Source organism: Chlorocebus sabaeus, chromosome 20 (genome assembly GCF_047675955.1).
Source record: "Chlorocebus sabaeus isolate Y175 chromosome 20, mChlSab1.0.hap1, whole genome shotgun sequence".
Taxonomy (NCBI): Eukaryota; Metazoa; Chordata; class Mammalia; order Primates; family Cercopithecidae; genus Chlorocebus; species Chlorocebus sabaeus.
In genome coordinates, this window is record NC_132923.1 from 120,582,367 (window position 1) to 120,602,435 (window position 20,069).

General features: G+C 47.6%; 1 protein-coding gene and 1 pseudogene across 6 annotated transcripts in view; one reads left to right on the forward strand and one right to left on the reverse strand.

Moving 5' to 3' along the window:
- Window positions 1-13,067, reverse strand: part of SZRD1 (SUZ RNA binding domain containing 1) — a 32,984-nt gene extending 19,917 nt beyond the window's left edge. For 2 of the 6 annotated variants that reach the window (XM_007980366.3, XM_007980365.3), the window contains exon 1: window positions 12,934-13,045. In XM_007980366.3, the coding sequence (XP_007978557.1) occupies window positions 12,934-12,984 (51 nt within the window). In that variant the 5' untranslated portion in view covers window positions 12,985-13,045. Of the gene's footprint in view, window positions 1-12,933 lie in introns of all 6 variants that reach the window. The other 4 variants (XM_007980364.3, XM_007980368.3, XM_007980367.3 and 1 more) reach the window with 4 other exon arrangements.
- Window positions 10,233-10,904, forward strand: LOC103225521 (large ribosomal subunit protein eL22 pseudogene; annotated as a pseudogene).
- Window positions 13,068-20,069: the final 7,002 nt, after the last annotated feature.

A 20,069-nucleotide genomic window follows, 5' to 3' on the forward strand; every position in this document is an offset into this window, starting at 1 on the left:
CTCCCGAGTAGATGGGAATACAGCCACGCACCACCTTGCCTGCCTCTGACCATTTTTTGTAAGATGGCAATTCCACCACAGTCACTTTCTAAGACCCTTAATCTGTTTTACTTTTCTTTATTGAGTGGTACATAAAACACTTATTGTTTATTGTCCATCTTTCCCCAGTAGAAAGTCAGCCTTATGAGAGCAGAAACTTCATTCACTGCATCTGTCCAGTGTCTAAAATAGTACCCAACACACAAATTAAAGAACAATCAACAGCCTGGCCAACATAGTGAAACCCAGTCTCTACTAAAAATACAAAAAATTAGTGGGGTGTGGTGACTGGCACCGGGAGGCTGAGGCAGGAGAACTGTTTGAACCCGAGAGGCAGAAGTTGCAGTGAGCCAAGACTGCGCCACTGCACTCCAGCCTGGGCAACAGAGTGAGACTCCATCTCAAAAAAAAAAAAAAATCTTAAAGAAACAGGATTTTATAGATATATCTCGATTTTACAAATGAAGAGGAATCAATTCAGATAGGTTATATAATTTGACCATGGTTCCACAGCTAGTATGAAGTGGAGCCAGAATTTGAACTGGATATATCTGGATCCAGTTGACAAATGACACTATTCATATTCAAAATAAGAGCTAAGGCTGCCTTAGACATTTCTTGGCCAAAAAACAGGTATTATGTCCTCCCTTTACCACCTCTAATCTTCGCTACAACCCGTGGGTGGTCAAACAGCCTTGCTGCATACCCAGAAATTAAGTGATTTGCCTATGACTGCACAACTACGCACAACTAGTAAGTGATAGAACTGAACCCTAAATCTCAAGAAGGGGAAGCGAAAAAGTTCAGGAGAGTGGCAGACAGGTGGTATCAGGAACTAATAAAGCAGTACAGTGGCTCACACCTGCAATCCCAACACTTTGGGAGGCCGAGGCAGGTGGATCCCCTGAAGTCAGGAGTTTGAGACTAGCCTGGTCAAAATGGCAAAACCTCCTCTCTACCAAAAATACAAAAATTAGCTGGGCGTGGTAGCACGTGCCTGTAATCCCAGCTACTCGGGAAGCTGAGGCAGGAGAACTGCTTGAACCCGGAGGGTGGAGGTTGTTATGAGCCGAGATTGCGCCACTGCACTCCAGCCGGCAAGACTCTGTCTCAAAAAACAAAAAAGGATAAGGGCTGACCATTCCGCCTGCTTCTATACCTCAGGCCAGGTCAGCGCAAGCCCAGGTTTCCTAAGGCCTATAGCAGTAACAGACAAAAACAGCTGACTCCCAAGGCTCCGAGCTTAAAGCTATAAAGAAGTTGCCAAAAGCACGGTGGCTCATACCTGTAATCTCAACACTTTGGAAGGCTGATGTGGGTGGATCACCGGAGGTCAAGAGTTTAAGACCAGACTGGCCAACATGGTGAAACTCCATCTCTTACAAAAATACAAAAATTAGCCAAGTGTCACAGTGGCCGGTGCCTGTAATTCCAGCTACTCGGAAGGCTGAGGCAGGAGAATTTGCGCAAACCTGGGAGATGGAGGTTGCAGTGAGCTGATCACACCACTGCACTCCAGCCTGGGCGACAGAGCAAGACTCTATCTCAAAAAAAAAAGGAGTTGCCAAAGGGAAATAATTCTTCAGCAGCAACCAGGCCTAGCAGTTTAGATGTATCCCAGGCTAGAAAGCCTCAAAAACTTTGCAGCTGCTATCTTGAGACAATGTATTGTTTTGAGTGCCTCTTCAAACTGTCTCCATGCTGGGGGGATACATTCAGCCCATACCTGAAAGTAACAGGACAGGCAGATGTAATGGTGAAGAGTCTTGCCCTGGAAATAAAATGGGGTCCAACCTAATGGGACTCCTGCTTTCTCTGTGTTTCCGTAAATGCTTCTCCCTATTGGTTTTCGTACAACACTAAGCAATACAACTCTCAGAAGAGACAGTATGTTAGTCCTCAGGAGCAGCAAGAAAGTAACCCTTCAGCCAATCTTAGGAACCCTGAACCCAAACCAGACAGAGGCTACACTGTGAGTGGCTGGAGAGCCGGGAACAATGCCTTCACACTCAGCAATGGCATTCTTGGCTCCAAGACCCACCTGTGAATGACGCTTTACTAAGTGTTTTAACTCTCACTACCAGGCAAGGCAAATTCTATTCAGTTTTACAAATTAGGAGAATGATGTGGACAGAAGGGTAGGTAGTGATTTGCCCAAAAATCAGAGCAGGCATTTAAATCCCAATTTTCTTACCTATTGCCATTGATGGAGAAAAGTAGACCATTAACTGGCAGAGGGAACCTAACCTTTCTTTTTTTTTTTTTTTTTTTTTTGGAAACAGAGTATCACTCTGTGGTGATCTTGGCTAACTGCAACCTCTGCCTCCCTAGTTCAAGCAATTCCCCTGCCTCAGCCTCCTGAGTAGCTGAGATTACAGGCACACACCACCACGTCCGGCTAATTTTTTTGTATTTTTAGTAGTGGTGGGGTTTCACCATGTTGGCCAGACTGGTCTTGAACTCCTGACCTCAGGCAATCCACCCGCCTCGGCTTCCCAAAGTGCTGGGATTACAGGTATGAGCCACTCTTGCTACCTTTTATCATGACTGCAAGGCTCCTCTCCCAAAGGAAATATCAGGCATTACTGACTTTGGAGGATGAAACAAAGACACTATTACCCTCATCCACCAGATTTCACTTTAACACCCAAGGGTGCCCTCATCAAATCCCAGTTAGAATCGCTAGCACTCAGCAGGGGCGGCAAACACAATGCCTCCAAGCCCAAATGGCTAAAGCAGGCAGGATGGAACACAAGAGGTAACAATAGGTAAATGAGGATTGCAGGAGAGAGCAGAGGACAGGACAGCAGAGTACAATCAACACCCAGTAAAGGCATTCAAATTCAATATTTTAAAATCCTGCCGGCTGGGTGCAGTGGTTCATGTATCTGTACTCCCAGCTACTCAGCAGGAGGCTGAGGTGGGAGGATCGCTTGAAGCCATGAGTTCCAGATCAGTCTGGGTAACAAGGAAAGACCACCGACCCCTCCATCTAAAAATCCTGAGCAACGTTTGTTTGTTTAGAGACAGAGTCTTGCTCTGTCACCCAGGCTGGAGTGCTTGAGGTCAGGAGTTCCAGACCAGCCTGGCCAACATGGTGAAACCCTGTCTCTACTGAAAATACAAAAATTAGCCAGGCGTGGTGGCAGATGCCTGTAACCCCAGCTACTTGGGAGGCTGAGGCAGGAGAATCGTTTGAACCTGGGAGGCAGAAGTTGCAGTGAGCCGAGACTGTGCCACTGCACTCCAGCCTTTGGCCTCCCAAAGTGCTGGGATTACAGGCGTGACCCAGTGGACCCAACCCAAAATTATTTATATTATCTTTTTCCACTTGGCCAATGTTAAAAAGTTATTTCTCATTTATGATCAAGATTTCGACCAGCATCTCACTTGTAGTCACTGTTCTTAGTATCATGACTGTCAGCAGGATTATCGCTTGGCTCTTGAGGACTGAGTTCAAACTTCTCAGAGATGCACAGTTTATGAGCTCATCCAGGCTACAGAGGCAGGTCAATCCCAGGTGAAAACAAATGAAATGCTTCAAAGGAACTAGCCACTAAGCATCCTAAAGCACTTAACTAGTTAATTATCTGGTGAGAGGCAAATGTAAACAAACTGCTCCAAAAAAGGTCCCTGAAGAGTGTGGGCTCAGGCCAGCAAGGCCTAACAGCGGGGGCTGGACCGACCCACATTTCCTCCCCGGACCAGGAATAATAGCGCCTACGCTTCGCAAGGTCACTGATAATGACTGTAAAAATGCACTCCCTCTGGGTTGTACGCAGCCGTACAACATATATCTTAGAAGCTCTTTCAAAAAGGGCCTGAGGGACTTGGGAGCTTCCCACAGGCTCAGCTCTTGCTTGCCAGTGAGATGAACAACTAGATAGCAGAAACACTACTGACATATGGAAGGTCACAAATGTTTTTATAAGCTAGGAAGGGCTGGGCTGGGAATTGTTCTCAAGGTCAATGAAGAGTGGTGACAGTCCTGACCTTTCCAGACTCAAGTCATACTTTCCTTCTATACAATCTCATCTAATCAGCATGGCCCCTGAAGAATGCAATTTTAGCTGTACATATTTATTATTTCTTTTAGAAAGATATGACTGTTATTTCCTGTATTCCTTTTACAAGGGAATGAGTTTGTTGGGGGGAGGGGCTGGCTTACTACTGTGAGGGGCATTTTGAAGTGTCTCACGGTCAGGGACAAGATTCTCTGTCTCGGAATGGGTACGGTGGCTCATGCCTGTAATCCTAACAGTTTGGGAAGCCGATGTGGGCAGACTGCCTGAGCTCAGGAGTTCTGGACCAGCCTGGACAACATGGTGAAACCCATCTCTACTGAAATACAAAACATTAGTCGGGCATGGTGACACGCGCCTGTTGTTGGGAGGGTGAGGCATGAGAATTGCTTGAACCCGTAAGGCAGAGGTTCAGTGAGCAGAAATTGCACCACTGCACTCTAGCCTGGGCAACAGAGAAACTCCTTCCCAAAAAACAGAAAAAAAAATTATCTGTCTCCATACAGACTACTGGGGTTTCTTGCTAATTTCTTTGGGGCATAGTTTTACCTTAATATCCTGCACAGAGCTAGATGTTAAAGAGAAGGATGCTTGGTAGGAGCAAAGTTTTAAGAAAAACACTCAAAGGCCAGGCGCGGTGGCTCACACCTGTAATCCCAGCATTTTGGGAGGCCGAGGCGGGCGGATCATGAGGTCACAAGTTTGAGATGAGCCTGGCCAACACAGTGAAACCCCATCTCTACTAAAAATACAAAAATTGGCTGGGTGTGGTGGCGGGCACCTGTAATCCCAGCTACTTGGGAGGCTGAGGCAGGAGAATCACTTGAACCCGGGAGGCAGAGGTTGCAGCGAGCCGAGGTCGTGCCACTGCACTCCAGCCTCAGCGACAGAACTAGACTCCGTCTCAAAACAAAACAAAACAAAAACACTCAAGAAGAGAAATCTCTATGGTTACTACATTAATTTTTTTTTTTTAATACTTTGGCCACAGATTTAAGTAGCTAAACTCAACCTTCTCCTAGGAAACCAACAGGTCAGTAGTTTTCCTGACAGAACACACCTTGTAGAAGCTAGCTACCTGATACAGCCAGAAACTGATGCTAGCTGTTGGGGGCCCACAGCAGTGGGGAGGTGGAAACTGCAAAGGGCTGGCCCCTAGAATGTTTTGAGTCATCAGACCTAGACAACTATGACTTTTCTCTGCAGGACTGTACCAACAGTTTTAGAAAGATGCGCTAAATCCTCTCCTGTCACAGAAGTAAAAACAAGAAGGCCTGTGATTGCTGGAATTTCTAGCCCACGGCAACCATGGCAGCTCTCTTGATACCCAGAGCACGCTGGGAACAGGCCCTCCCATGCAGACAATGAAAAAAGGGCTGAGAAGTTACTAGTGAAAAGCTCATTATCCTCCTTTCTTTGAAGCCACAGTGAAACCAACCTTTTTCCAGAGTTCCAGGGACAGACTGCTCAGCAGAATCATGCCTAAATTGCCCAACTGCTTCAGAGAAAGCCCCTTCTGAGGACATCACAGTCCATAAGGCTCAACCTTTCCAAAAAGACTAGCACCAGCTGAGAGGTGGCCCCTTTAGGCATGGTATATCTGGAACTGTGCTTTCTGTGATACCACAAATCTTAAATGCCTTCTTTTTACTAAACTGACAGACATAAAGAAATCAGCACAGATAGCCTCAAACTAACTGATCTGTTGTTTCCCACTACACATAGCCTTTTTTGTTGTTTTGTTGTACATGTTCCAAAACAGCAGCAGCTACAGGAAGCACTGGGGACCCCAGAGTGAAGTGGCAGTCACATTTTGGGGAGAATGGCCTCTTCTCCAAAGAAAGAGAAGAAAATCAAAGTTCTGATCTCCTGAATTTAATCTAACTACGGGCCGGGTGTGGTGGCTCACACCTGCAATCCCAGCACTCTGGGAGGCTGAAACGGGAGGATCGCTTATGTCCAGACATTCGAGACCAACACGGGCAACATGGTGAGACCCTGTCTCTACAAAAAATCAAAAATAATCAGGTGTGGTGGCGCACACCTGTAGTCCCAGCTACTCAGGAGGTTGAGGTTGAAGTGGGAGGATCACTTGAGCCTGGGAGGTCGAGACTGCAGTGAGCCATCATCGCACCACTGCGCTCAGCCTGGGTGACAGAGTGAGACGGAGTTTTGCTCTTGTTGCCCCGGCTGGAGTGCAATGGCACGATCTTGGCTCACCGCAACCTGCACCTCCCAGGTTCAAGCAATTCTCCTGCCTTGGCCTCCCAAGTAGCTGGGCTTACAGGCATGCACCACCACACCTGGCTAATTTTGTATTTTTAGTAGAGACAGGGTTTCTCCATGTTGGTCAAGCTGGTCTCAAACTCCCGACCTCAGGTGATCCACCCGCCTCAGCCTCCCAAAGTGCTGGGATTACAGGCATGAGCCACCATGCCTGACAAAAAATTTAAAAAATAAATAAATAACTCTAGCTATATCACGCTTCTGCTAAAAAAAAAAAAAAAAAAAAAAAAACAAAAAAAAGGTTCAAAGCTCCTTGCACTTTCAGGACAAAGTTCAAGCTTCCAGAACCAAGTACCAAGAAGCCTTTCCCAGTCTGGCCCCTACATACCTCTGTGGTCTCATCTCTTTCCACTCAACCCTGCCAACCCTCTCCCCTTCAGCCAGAAGGAAATACTTGTAGCCCTCCCAATGCTGCATATTTGTCTCTCGGCCTCCTCATCTATGCCTGCTTTGGCCCTACACTCTACTTGCCACTCCCAGCTTACCACTGCTTAATTCAACTGATCTTTCAAATCTTAACTTAGGCATCCTCTTCTCTACAAGACCTTCTCTGATCCAGCCCTGGTACCCCACTTATGCCTCTTCCTGAAGGTGTTGCTGGACCTGACTCCCCCACTAAACTGGGCCTCCATGGCTGGTATGCAATAGTTATTTAATGTTTAATGACACCTTCCTATGGACTCAAACACCATCCAGCATCACTGATGGGGCAATGTTTGGATAACTAGCTCATGGGGGTAGAAAGTAAACATAAATTTCAATTCTTAATCCAGAAAACCAATCATCCTTGAACTTACTCAAGATGCAGTTTCAAGCTGCATGCCTTGACCTTGAGAAAAAGAATAAAAGGAAACTTGCAAGATATAGGGAAATCAGAGAGGTTGTGAATGCTTTATAATAACCACTGGTCCAATTACATGTATGTATCATCTGCTGCCTTCCCCTAGCTGGGTTAGCTCATTAGCAACACTATGAACTAGGCCTCTTTTTGTGTGTGTGTGTGTGTTTTTTTTTTTAAGACAGAGTCTCACTCTGTCGCCCAGGCTTGATGATCTCTGCTCACTGCAACCTCCACCTCCCAGGTTCAAGAGATTCTCCTGCCTCAGCCTCCCGAGTAGCTGGGATTACAGGTACCCACCATCATGCCCAGCTAATTTTTGTATTTTTAGTAGAGACAGGGTTTCACCATGTTGGCCAGGTTGGTCTTGAACTCCTGACCTCAGGTGATCTGTCCGCCTCGGCCTCCCAAAGTGCTGGGATTACAGGCATGAGCCACCATGCCTGGAATATTTTATTGATTGTCTTAAACAATGGGGGATGTAGGACGAAACCCTCTCTCAAAAAAAAAAAGAAAAGAAAAAGAAAAATGTGTTTGCCATACTAACTAAAAGCAAAAAACCTATTTACAGAATATGTGAGGGACTTCTCAGTCAATCTTTCTCTAAATGACACAATAGGACTTGATACTTAGAATTCGGAAGCTATACAGGAAACAATGACCTCAGATGACTCTCATACAAAAAAATTCTTCCAGTCTGGGCAGCACGGCAAGACCCTGTGTCTACAAAAGAAATTGTTTTAAATTAGCCAGGCACATAGTGGTACACGCCTGTGGACCCAGCTACTCAGGAGGCTGAGGCTGCAGTGTCCTGAGTAGCTGGGTCCACAGGCGTGTGCTGTATTTCCACCACCGAGCTCCAACCTTGGCAACAGAGCAAGACCCTCCTCTGTATTAAGAAAGGGGCTGGGCGCAATGGCTCACGCCTGTAATCCCAGCGCTTTGGGAGGCCGAGGCGCGCGGATCACGAGGTCAGGAGATCGAGACTATCCTGGCTAACACGGTGAAACCCCGTCTCTACTAAAAATACAAAAAATTAGCTGGGCGTAGTGGCGGGCGCCTGTAGTACCAGCTACTCCAGAGGCTGAGCCAGGAGAATGGTGTGAACCCGGGAGGCGGAGCTTGCAGTGAGCTGAGATCGTGCCACTGCACTCCAGCCTGGGCAACAGAGGAAGACTCTGTCTCAAAAAAAAAAAAAAAAGGAAAAAGAAAAGAAAAGAAGGGAGGGAGGGGAGCAGAGGGAGGGCAGTGGAGGGGAGGGGAAGGGGGAGGGGGAGGGGAGGGGAGAAAAATTCTACATGATGTCAAAAAATTTTTGGCTGGGCATGGTGGCTCACACCTGTAATCCCAGCACCTTGGGAGGCTGAGGCAGGCGGAGATTGCTTAAGGAGGAAATTGCCTGAGACTGCAGTGAGTGTTCTCCACTGCACCCTAGCCTGGGCAACAGAGCAAGACCCTGTCTCAAAAAAAAAGAAAAAAGCAAAAAATTTTCTTGTGGTGTTGGAGGGCAGGTATCTCCAAAATCCTTTACTTTCAAGGATTAGAACTGCCTCTGGATTTTTGTGGAGTTTCAACATTCACATTTAGGTTACTAGTCTTCACCCAGCTTTTGTTTTTTGAAATAGGGTATTCAAAGCTCATTACCAGTAGGAAGAGGGGATCACCTGAAGCCAAGACTCTTACATATACAATTGCCTATGTACGAAAGACATGTATAGCCTGCAGTCAGTTGGTTTCCCAATGATGTCGACATATCATCTCCCTGGCTCCCCTCTTTCAAAAGTGCATATTCACAAGAACCTTCGCGAAATGTGAAAAGGGAATCAAATTCAAGACAGCGTTCAAATATAAGCCCAGACAAACTATTAAAACTGAAAGGTGGCTGAGGGCGGTGGCTCATGCCTGTAATCCCAGAACTCTGGGAGGCTAAGGCGGGAGGACTGCTAGAGCCCAAGAATTCAAGGTTGCAGTAAGCTATGATTATGCCACTGCACTTCAGCCTGGGAAACTGAGACCCTGTATCTAAAGTAAATAAATAAATATATATATATATATATATATATATTTTTCTTTTTAAGTGAAAGCTGGCAGGCCCAGTGGCACATGCCTATGATCTACTGGGAGGCCCAGGAGTTCCAGCCCAGCCTGGGCAACCCCATCTCAAAAAACAAACAAATAAACAAACAACAACAACAACAAAAGGCCAGGCACAGTGGCTCGTGCCTGTAATCCCAGCACTTTGGGAGCCCAAGGCAGGAGGATCACTTGAGGCCAGGAGTTCGAGACCAGCCTGGCCAACGTGGTGAAACCCCATCTCTACTAAAAATACAAAAATTAGCTGTGCATGGTGGCGGGCGCCTTGTGATCCCAGCTACTCAGGAGGCTGAAGCAGGAGAATCGCTTGAACCTGGGAGGTGGAGGTTGCAGTGAGATGAAATTGAGCCACTGCACTCCAGCTTGGGCAATGGAGTAAGACCTTGTCTCCAAAAAAAAAAAAAAAAAAAAAGGAAAGGAAAAGAAAAAACACCCAATTTGCAAATTTCCACATGTCCCCAGGTAGAGATGGAGCAGCAACATGCTAGAGAAAAAAAACCCCAGCCTTGAAATCAGATAGGCTTGGAATCAAATCCCAGCTTCCCCTACTTACTAACTGTGTGATCTTGTGCGAAACCTCCATTTCCTTCCTTGTCTATAAAAGGAGGACAATGCCTCAACAGGTTGTTTCAAGGATTCAATTAAATAAGATATATTAGAGAACCTGCATTTTGGCAGAGGTGTTCATGATGCCAATAAGGCAAAGTTTGTGTTCCACTTCTGTACTTTTTTTTTTTTGAGACGGAGTTTCATTCTTGTTGCCTAGGCTGGAGTGCAATGGCATGATCTCAGCTCACTGCAACCTACGCCTCCCAGGTTCAAGCAATTCTCCTGCCTTAGCCTCCCAAGTAGCTGGGATTACAGGTATGTGCCATCACATCTGGTTAATTTTTGTATTTTTAGTAGAGATGGGGTTTCACCATGTTGGCCAGGCTGGTCTCAAACTCCTGACCTCGGGTGATCCACCCACCTCAGCCTCCCACAGTGCTGGGATTACAGGTGTGAGCCACAGCACCTGGCCATGGTACATTTTTAAAGGATATTACTAAAGTAAGGGATAGTAGAAAGAACACTGGCTTTCTGCCTCCGCTGCTGCCATGGTTCCTGTGAAAAAGCCTCTGGTGAAGGGGGGCAAAAAAAAGCAGCAGGTTCTCAATCTCAAGTTCACTCTTGATCACACTCACCCCGTAGAAGATGGAAGCATGGATGCTACCAATTTTGAGCAGTTTTTGCAAGAAAAGATCAAAGTGAACAGAAAAGCTGAGAACTTTGGTGGAGGGGTGGTGACCATTGAAAGGAGTAAGAAGCAAGATCAATGTGACATCCGAGGTGCCTTTCTCTAAAAGGTATTTCAAATATCTCACTAAAAAATATTTGAAGAAGAATCATCTACGTGATTGGTTGCTCCTAGTTGCTAACAGCAAAGATCGTTACAAATTACGTTACTTCCAGATCAATCAGGACAAAGAGGAGGGAGACAAGGATTAAATTTCATTTATCTGGAATATTTCGTATAAGTTATTAAATAAAACTTGGGAACCAAAAGAAAAAAGAAAGAACACGGGACAAGCATCAGAAAGACTTAAGTCTCTAAATCTCACATTTCTAGGCTTATTCAGCTGTTAAATGGGGGACTGCACTAGCTAATTTCTAATTGACTTAACCATTCTGAAAAAGAAAAGTAAGCCTCAATTTCTGCTGAATCCTATTCATTTTTGTTCATTGGCCTCCAACTTCTCTAACATGAGGAACTTATGACCCTTTGAAACAGGTGGGGAAGGCCGGGCGCGGTGGCTCACGCCTGTAATCCCAGCACTTTGGGAGGCCGAGACGGGCGGATCACGAGGTCAGGAGATCGAGACCATCCTGGCTAACACGGTGAAACCCCGTCTCTACTAAAAAATACAAAAAACTAGCCGGGCGTGGTGGCGGCGCCTGTAGTCCCAGCTACTCGGGAGGCTGAGGCAGGAGAATGGCGTAAACCCGGGAGGCGGAGCTTGCAGTGAGCTGAGATCCGGTCACTGCACTCCAGCCTGGGCGACAGAGCCAGACTCCGTCTCAAAAAAAAAAAAAAAAAAGAAACAGGTGGGGAAAACCAAAGAAAGGCCAGATGCCCAAGAAACGTATAATTTGCATGACATTAAAATTGTAAGCCAAGCTTTTTTATAGGGGATGACATGAGGGGTGTCTGGATGATTCACTCAGATTAGTGGTAGGCAATAAACGCCTGTACCGAAAAGGTTGCATTTTCTGGCACAAAGTTACTGTAAGAACACTGTCTAGCATATAGCTGACACTCAAAAATGCGGGCTGAATGAACAAGGAGCCAACTGACACCTGTTACTCCCTATAAAATCTTTACTTTTCTTTACTTAAGCCAAAACTCAAGAAAGATGGTTGTCACATTAAGAACGCTACTAAATATCCTCTGAACGAACTAATCCTTCAAATTCTCAATTATGCTAAATGGAAAAACATAAACAACCGTGAGAGAAATGCTGAACCAGCGGAAAAACTTCAAAGCCAAGTTTCAACATTCCCGTAGAGCTAGATACACCCACTGACTGCTGCCAGGGTCAATTTCCCGGCCTCTTCCAGGGCTCACAAGCACCCTCAAAAAGCGCTTAGGAAAAACAACGCAGCGCCTACTCTACCCTGGTACACTCGACTCCTCACACACGTAAACCTTTAAGGTGGATGTCAGTGGAGCCAGCATTGAACAGACACGAACACGAGGAGACGAAAAAGGCATCTCCCCATCTTCACCACAAACTTTGAAAAGACCAAATTATTCACGAATCTAAGAGAATTCACAGATCCTGTTTGAGATAAACTATTTTCCTACAGTTTCTGGAGGCAAACAAAAACTCCCAAAACAAGTCGAACGGTTCATCTCCCCACTCCTTTCCCAGGAATGCGGCTGTTTTACATATCACACCCCTCCCCCTGGACTCCGGCAAGCGCACTCCTAGACCCTCCCGGGGCCTCGGATCGCTGAGTGGCAGAGGGGCTGCCCGCAGAGCTTTCGGTTGCTTTGGCAGTGTCCCCATGAGACCTGCCTGCCTGCCCACAAACTCTTCTTGGAGTAAAAGTGAAAGACAAAAAAACCCAGACTCGCCCACCGTGACGGATAGTGGGGGATTTTAGCAGAGTTGAGTAGCCCAAAGAGGACTCAATTGCGGCCTCCCCGCCCTCGGCAGCCTCCTCCCGCTTCCTGCGAAGCCGGACGTGCGTCCCGGGTCTGCGCAAGCCCTCCCACCCACCCACATGGTGTGTCCCTCCCCGTCAGACCACATGAACTTTAAAATGGTGCCTCGGGCGACAGGGCCCGTCGGAAAGAGTCACAGAGGCCCGGGGCCAGCGAGCGGGCGCGGGGGGTCAGGAAAGGAGGCCCCAGGTGGCGGGTGGAGCGCCCCGGGTGACGCGCGCGTTAGTGGGCGGAGGGAGGCGCACCAGGCAAAGGAAAGGAGAGAAATGGATCGCGGCCCCTTTAAGAGGCCTTCACGGCGCTCAGGAACTGGGGGCCTCTCCTCCACCCCCAGCCCGGCGTGTGGGGCCCTTCCTTGGGGAGAACTATCTCCAGACCCGCTCCCCGGAGGCTCCCTCACGCCAGGTCTCGCCCGGCCCTGCCCTGGGGCGGCGGCTCCTCCTTACCCCGCTGTCTGCCGCCTCTTCCCAGCTCTCAGCGACCTCCTCATCTTCCATCTTACTCGCCGCTTTCCCTCCTCCCCAACCCCCTCCCCGCGCCTGCGCTTTGAAGCGCGCCTCCGTCGCGGGCGCAGGCACGCAAGGCTTTACTCAATGGACCCCGCCCGCTGCCTAGCCCGGAAGAGGCGCCAGGCAAGGTCCCAAGAGTACATTGGGGCAGCCATCTTGGAAGGGGGCAGAGAAGGCGGAATGATGCCATCTTTCTTAAGGGCCAACGCGTTATCCGTCTTACAGAATGGGAGTTCAAGGGAAGTCATCATCTCGAGTACCGGAAGTGTGTTCTTGGGAACCATCTTTTCTAAGGGCATGCACTTAAAACTTTTTTTTCTTTTAAAGTGAGTCGTAGTTTTCCTAAACTACAAATAATGGTATCTTCATAATTCTGAAAACATTTTTAAACACCAACAAATCATGAAAAATATCTGCTGATGCAGAAAACATTTTATTATTTCTGATAGGGTGAAAATGATTACATTATTTCCTGCTCATAAAGCAGTATTCTAATCATTTATCAACACCATATCCGCTATCCTAAGGTAAAGACGGTAAAAGATAATATTGCACCTCAGCTGGGACAACCAGTGGGATTCCCAGTTACTAAAGTTCTCCTGGGTCTTTAATGGTAGATAAATACGTTAGTTTTACCCCTGAAAATTATTGGCCAGGCACGGTGGCTCACGCCTGTAATACCAGCACTTTGGGAGGCCGAAGCAGGCAGATTACCTGAGGTCAGGAGTTCAAGACCAGCCTGGCCAACATGATGTAACCCGTCTCTACTAAAAACACAGAGTGATGGCACACGCCGGTTACCCCAGCTACTCGGGAGACTGAGGCAGGAGAATCGCTTGAGCCAGGGAGGCAGAGGGTGCAGTGAGCCGAGATCACGCCACTGCACTCCAGCCTGACCAACAGAGTGAGGCTCTGTCTCAAAAAAAAAAAAAAAAGGGCCGGGCGTGGTGGCTCACGCCTGTAATCCCAGCACTTTGGGTGGCCCAGGCGGGCGGATCACAAGGTCAGGAGATCGAGACCACAGTGAAACCCTGTCTCTAATAAAAATACAAAAAATTAGCCGGGCGCAGTGGCAGGCGCCTGTAGTCCCAACTACTCAGGAGGCTGAGGCAGGAGAACGCCGTGAACCTGGGAGGCGGAGCTTGCAGTGCACTGAGATCGCGCCACTGCACTCCAGCCTGGGGGACAGAGCGAGATTACGTCTCAAAAAAATTATTTATGTGAGGCCAGGCGTAGTGCTCACGCCTATAATCCCACTTTGGGAGGCAGAGGCGGGCAGAACACCTGAGGTCAGGGGTTCGAGACCAGCCTGATCAACATGGAGAAACCCCGTCTCTACTTAAACAAAATTAGTCACGAGGTCGGGAGATGGAGACCATCCTGGCTAACACGGTGAAACCCTGTCTCTACTAAAAAATACAAAAAACTAGCCGGGCAAGGTGGTGGGCGCCTGTAGTCTCAGCTACTCTGGAGGCTGAGGCAGGAGAATGGCCTAAACCCGGGAGGCGGAGCTTGCAGTGAGCTGAGATCCGGCCACTGCACTGCAGCCTGGGCGACAGAGCGAGACTCTATCTCAAAAAAGAAAAAAAAAAAAAAATACAAAATTAGCCAGGCATGGTGGCACATGCCTGTAATCCCAGCTACTTGGGAGGCTGAGACAGGAAAATCGCTTGAACCTGGGAGGCGAAGGTTGAGGTGAGCCGAGAGCACGCCATTGCACTCCAGGCTGGATAACAAGAGCGAAACTCCATCTCAAAAAAAAAGTTACTTATGTGGCCGGGTGCAGTGGCTCACGCCTATAATCCTAGCACTTTGGAAGGGTGAGGCGGGTGGATCACTTGAGCCCTGCAGTTTGAGACCAGCCTGGGCAACAAGGCAAAAGCCCACCTCTACTGAAAAAAAAAAAGCTGTGTGATCTTACGCAAGTTACATAAGGATTCTATGTCTCAGTTTCCCCAAGTGTATACATTAGAGATAGCTACTTCGAAAGTAGATTGTAAGACTTTAACCAGTTACTATGCTGAAATGCCTAGAACAAGAGTCCTAAGGGTTAGCTAGTATCACTATGGGAGTGTCTTGTCTGCCCGAGGAAGATCTGTAATTGTGACTTCTGTAATCATCCTTTCTTTCTTAAAATATAAGGGCAAGGAGATACCAGGCGAGGTGGCTCACGCCTATAATCCCAACACGTTGGGAGGCCGAGGTGGGCGAGTCACTTGAGGTCAGGAGTTAAAGACCAGCCTGGTCAACATAGTGAAACCCCGTCTCTACCAAAGATACAAAAATTAGCTGGATGTGGTGGCGGGCACCTGTAATCCCAGCTACTTGGGAAGCTGAGGCAGGAGAACCCAGGAGGTGGCGGTTGCAGTGAGCCAAGATTGTGCCATTGCACTCCAGCCTGGGCAACAGAGTGAGACTCCGTATCAAAAAATAAAAAAATAAAAAGGCGGGGAGATAAGCAAACACCATGTGTTTATATTCTTACTGACATGTTCCTGTTTTTCTTTCAGTTTTAAACACATGTCATTCAGTAGTGTTGCATTTGGCTGCTATAACCAAGTTATCTGACTTGGAATGTGTTTTTTCTTATATTTTTAGTATGCCATTAATCTTTCTGAAGTAAATCTTCCTGTTGCAAAATTTTGCAATTTGTATTTTTTTTTTCAGACAGACTCTCACTGTCGCCCAAGCTGGAGTGCAGTGGCGCAATCTTGGCTCATTGCAGCCTCTGCCTCCTGGGTTCATGTGATTCTCCTGCCTCAACCTTCCAAGTAGCCGAGACTATAGGTGCTTGCCACCATGCCCAGCTAATTTTTGTATTTTTAGTACAGACCAGGTATCACCATGTTGGCCAGGTTGCTCTGGAACCCCTAACCTCAGATGATTTGCCCACCTCAATCTCCCAAAGTGTTGGGATTACAGGCGTGAACCACCCTGCCTGGCCTGTTATTGGCATTCTTAATGATTATTATCATAAACTGCAACCATGTGTTAAATGTTACTGGTCTTTATTTATAAGTTTAAGTGACACGCTTACTAATTCTCTGGTTTGACGACTTCCTGACTCTGAAATATTGTTCATTTCCAGGGTCTGTCCTTAGTCCACTGTTCTCGCCTAGATGCTCATGGTATAAGCCATCCACTGTATGCTGAAGACTGCCAAAGTTGACTTCTAGCTGTGAACTGACCTGGTGTTTCTGATTCCGATTTTTATAGCTAGGCTTCTTATTGCCATCTCCACATGGATATTTCACCAGCAGCTTTAAGTCTCTAAGTCTAAAACTCAAGTAATTCTGGGCCGGACACAGTGGTTCACGCCTGTAATCCCAGCACTTTGGGAGGCCAAGGCGGGGAGATCATGAGGTCAGGAGTTCAACACCAGCCTGACCAACATGGTGAAACCCCATCTCTACTAAAAATACAAAAATTAGCCAGATGTGGTGGCGCATGCCTGTAATCCCAGCTACTCAGGAGGCAGAGGCAGTAGAATCGCTTGAACCTGGTAGTTGGAGGTTGCAGTGAGCGAAGATCACGCCACTGCATTCTGGCCCCGGTGACAGAGCGATATTCCATCTCAAAAACCAAAAAACAAAACAAAACAAAACAATAAAAAAACACAAAAACTCAGTAATTCTGCTGAGTTCACCAATTTCATGGATTTTGTCTTGTTCACTCTCTGAGACTATATTTACTTGGAATACATTCTCCTGTGAACCCATTCTTTGAAGTAAATTATCCTGACTGAGTCTTCCCAACAGCAAAGTGGTTGAAACTGTCAGACATAACCTCGTTGTGGAGCAATAGTTTTTCCTAAATGCAAGTGACTCCTATATTTAAGCTTTGTCGTTATGCCTTATTACCAGCAGAGGGAGGTGGTTTCTTACAATTTTGCCATATTGGGCAACAACCCTTAACAAAGGCATTAGTTGGGCATTTCTGAGACTGAATTTTCAAGGAGACAAGAAAGATAGAGATCTTGGAAATCATCTGAGAATGCTGCAAATGAAATAGTTTTTGTTCCATAAAATGGGTAACCAGGAGATCAGTCTTCGTTAATCACATAGACCCCTTGTGACCTTGGGCAAGTCTCTTCTCAGTCTGATTCCTCATCTGTAAAATCAGGGATGGAACCAAATTAGCTCTAAAATTGAAAAAGTAATGGCAGTTTCTTCTTCCAGGGATAAACCCAAAAAGTTGAGGCAGTGGCGGCCCGGCACAGTGACTCACGCCTGTAATCCCAGCACTTTGGGAGGCCGAGGCAGGCAGAAGACGAGGTCAAGAGATCGAGACAATCGTGGCCAACATGGTGAAACCCCTTCTCTACTAAAAATTCAAAACTTAGCTGGTCGTGGTGGCACGCGCCTGTAGTCCTAGCTACTCGGGAGGCTGAGGCAGGAGAGTCACTTGAACCCAAGAGGCAGAGGTTGCAGTGACCCGAGATCATGCCATTGTACTCTAGCCTGACCGACAGGGCAAGACTTTGTCTCAAAAAAAAAAAAAAAAAAAAATGGTGGAGCGCGGTGGCTCACGCCTGTAATCCCAGCACTTTGGGAGGCCGAGGTGGGCGGATCACGAGATCAAGGAGATTGAGACCATCCTGGCAAACACGGTGAAACCCCGTCTCTACTGAAAATACAAAAAAAATTAGCCGGGCGTGGTGGTGGGCGCCTGTAGTCCCAGCTTCTAGGGAGGCTGAGGCAGGAGAATGGCGTTAACCCAGGAGGTGGCGGAGCTTGCGGTTAGTGGAGATTGCGCCACTGCACTCCAGCCTGGGTGACAGAGCGAGACTCCATCTCAAAAAAAAAAAACAAAAACACAGTTGAGGCAGTGGCATACACAGGTATTGTCAGAGGCCCTAAAGCATGAGTCTCTCTCTCTCTGTCTCTCTCACACTCACTCTTTCTGGTCTCACTCAGTCACCAGGCTGGAGTACAGTGGCACAATCATGGCTCATTGCAACCTCCACCTTCCAGGCACAAGCGATCCTCCTGCTTCAGTCTCCTGAGTACTGAGTAGCTGGGACTATAGGTGTGTGCCTCCACACCCAGCTAAGTTTTTGCTTTTTGCTTATTTATTTATTTTTTTTGGAGACGGAGTTTCTCTCGTCACCCAGGCTGGAGTGCAATGGCGTGATCTCAGCTCACTGCATCCTCCGCCTCCCAGATTCAAGCAATTCTATTGCCTCAGCCTTCTGAGTAGCTGAGATTAGAGGCCTGCGCCACGACACCCGTCTAATTTTTTTCTCTCTCTTTTTTTTTTTTTAGACAGAATCTCGCTCTTTTGCCCAGGCTGGAGTGCAATGGTGGGATCTCGGCTCACTACAATCTCCGCCTCCCGGGTTCAAGCGATTCTCCTGCCTCAGCTTCCCAAGTAGCTGGGATTACAGGCGCTTGCCACCAAGCCTGGCTAATTTTTGTATTTTTAGTAGAGACGGAGTATCACCATGCTGGCCAGGCTGGTCTCAAACTCCCAACCTCAGCTGATCCACCCGTCTCAGCCTCCCAAAGTGCTGGGATTACTGGTACGAGCCACCGCGCCTGGCCCTAATTTTTGTATTATTAGTGGAGACAGTTTCTCCATGTTGGCCAGGCTGGTCTCGGACTCCTGACCTTAGGTGATTTTCTTTTTTTTTTCCTGAGACAGAGTCCACTTTTTTTTTTTTTGAGACGGTGTCTTGTCTTGCTCTGTCGCCCAGGCTGGAGTGCAGTGGCGTGATCTCAGCTCACTGCAACCTCTGCTTCCCAGGTTCAAGCAATTCTTCTGCCTCAGCCTCCTGAGCAGCTGGGACTATAGGCACGTGCCACCACGCCTGGCTAATTTTTGTATTTTTACTAGAGATGGGATTCACCATACTGGCCAGGCTGGTCTCAAACTCCTGACCTCGTGATCTGCCTGCCTTGGCCTCCCAAAGTGCTAGGATTATAGCCATGAGCCACTGCACCTGGCCTTTTTTTTTTTTTTTTTTTTGACAGATTTTTGCTTTTGTTGCCTAGGCTAGAGTGCAATGGCATGATCTCGACTCACCACAACCTGCGCCTCGTGTGTTCAAGCGATTCTCCTGCCTCAGCCTCCCGAGTAGCTGGGATTACAGGCATGTGCCACCACACCCAGCTAATTTTGTATTTTTAGTAGAAACGGAGTTTCTCCATGTTGGTCAGGTTGGTCTCGAACTCCCGACCTCAGGTGATCTGCCCACCTCAGCCTTCCAAGGTGCTGGGATTACCAGATTATCAGGTGCTGGTGAGCCACCGCACCCGGCTGCATTTTTTTTTTTTTTTTTTAAGAGGTGGGGTCTCCCTATGTTGCCCAGGAGGGAACTCCTGGGCTCAAGCAATCTGCTCACCTTGGCCTGCCAGTGTTGAGATTGCAGGCATGAGCCACTGTGTCTGACTTCTGGGGCCTGTATTGTTAAACCTGCACTCAAAACTTCAGGTGCTTTTGGTACACCACATAAAACACTTTGATGCTAATCAGAATACAAGCTTAAAGCCCATCATAACTTTGTATCTGATGCACAAGCTGAAGCTATGTAGATAGTTGTGATACGTAAATGGCAACTTACCAATATTGAAAATGTGCAGGCTGGGCGTGGTGGCTCACCCCTGTAATCCCGGAACTTTGGGAGGCCAACGCAGGCGGATCACCTAAGGTTAAGAGTTGGAGACCAACTTGGCCAACATGGTGAAACCCTGCCCCTACTAAAAATACAAAAATTAGATCTGGTGCGGTGGCTCACGCCTGTAATCCCAGCACTTTCGGAGGCTGAGGCAGGTGGAGCACGAGGTCAACCTCGTCTCTACTAAAAATACAAAAAGTGGCCGGGCGCGGTGGCTCAAGCCTGTAATCCCAGCACTTTGGGAGGCCGAGACGGGCGGATCACGAGGTCCGGAGATCAAGACCATCCTGGCTAACCCGGTGAAACCCCGTCTCTACTAAAAAATACAAAAATCTAGCTGGGCGAGGTGGCGGGCGCCTGTAGTCCCAGCTACTCGGGAGGCTGAGGCAGGAGAATGGCGTGAACCCGGGAGGCGGAGCTTGCAGTGAGCTGAGATCCGGCCACTGCACTCCAGCCT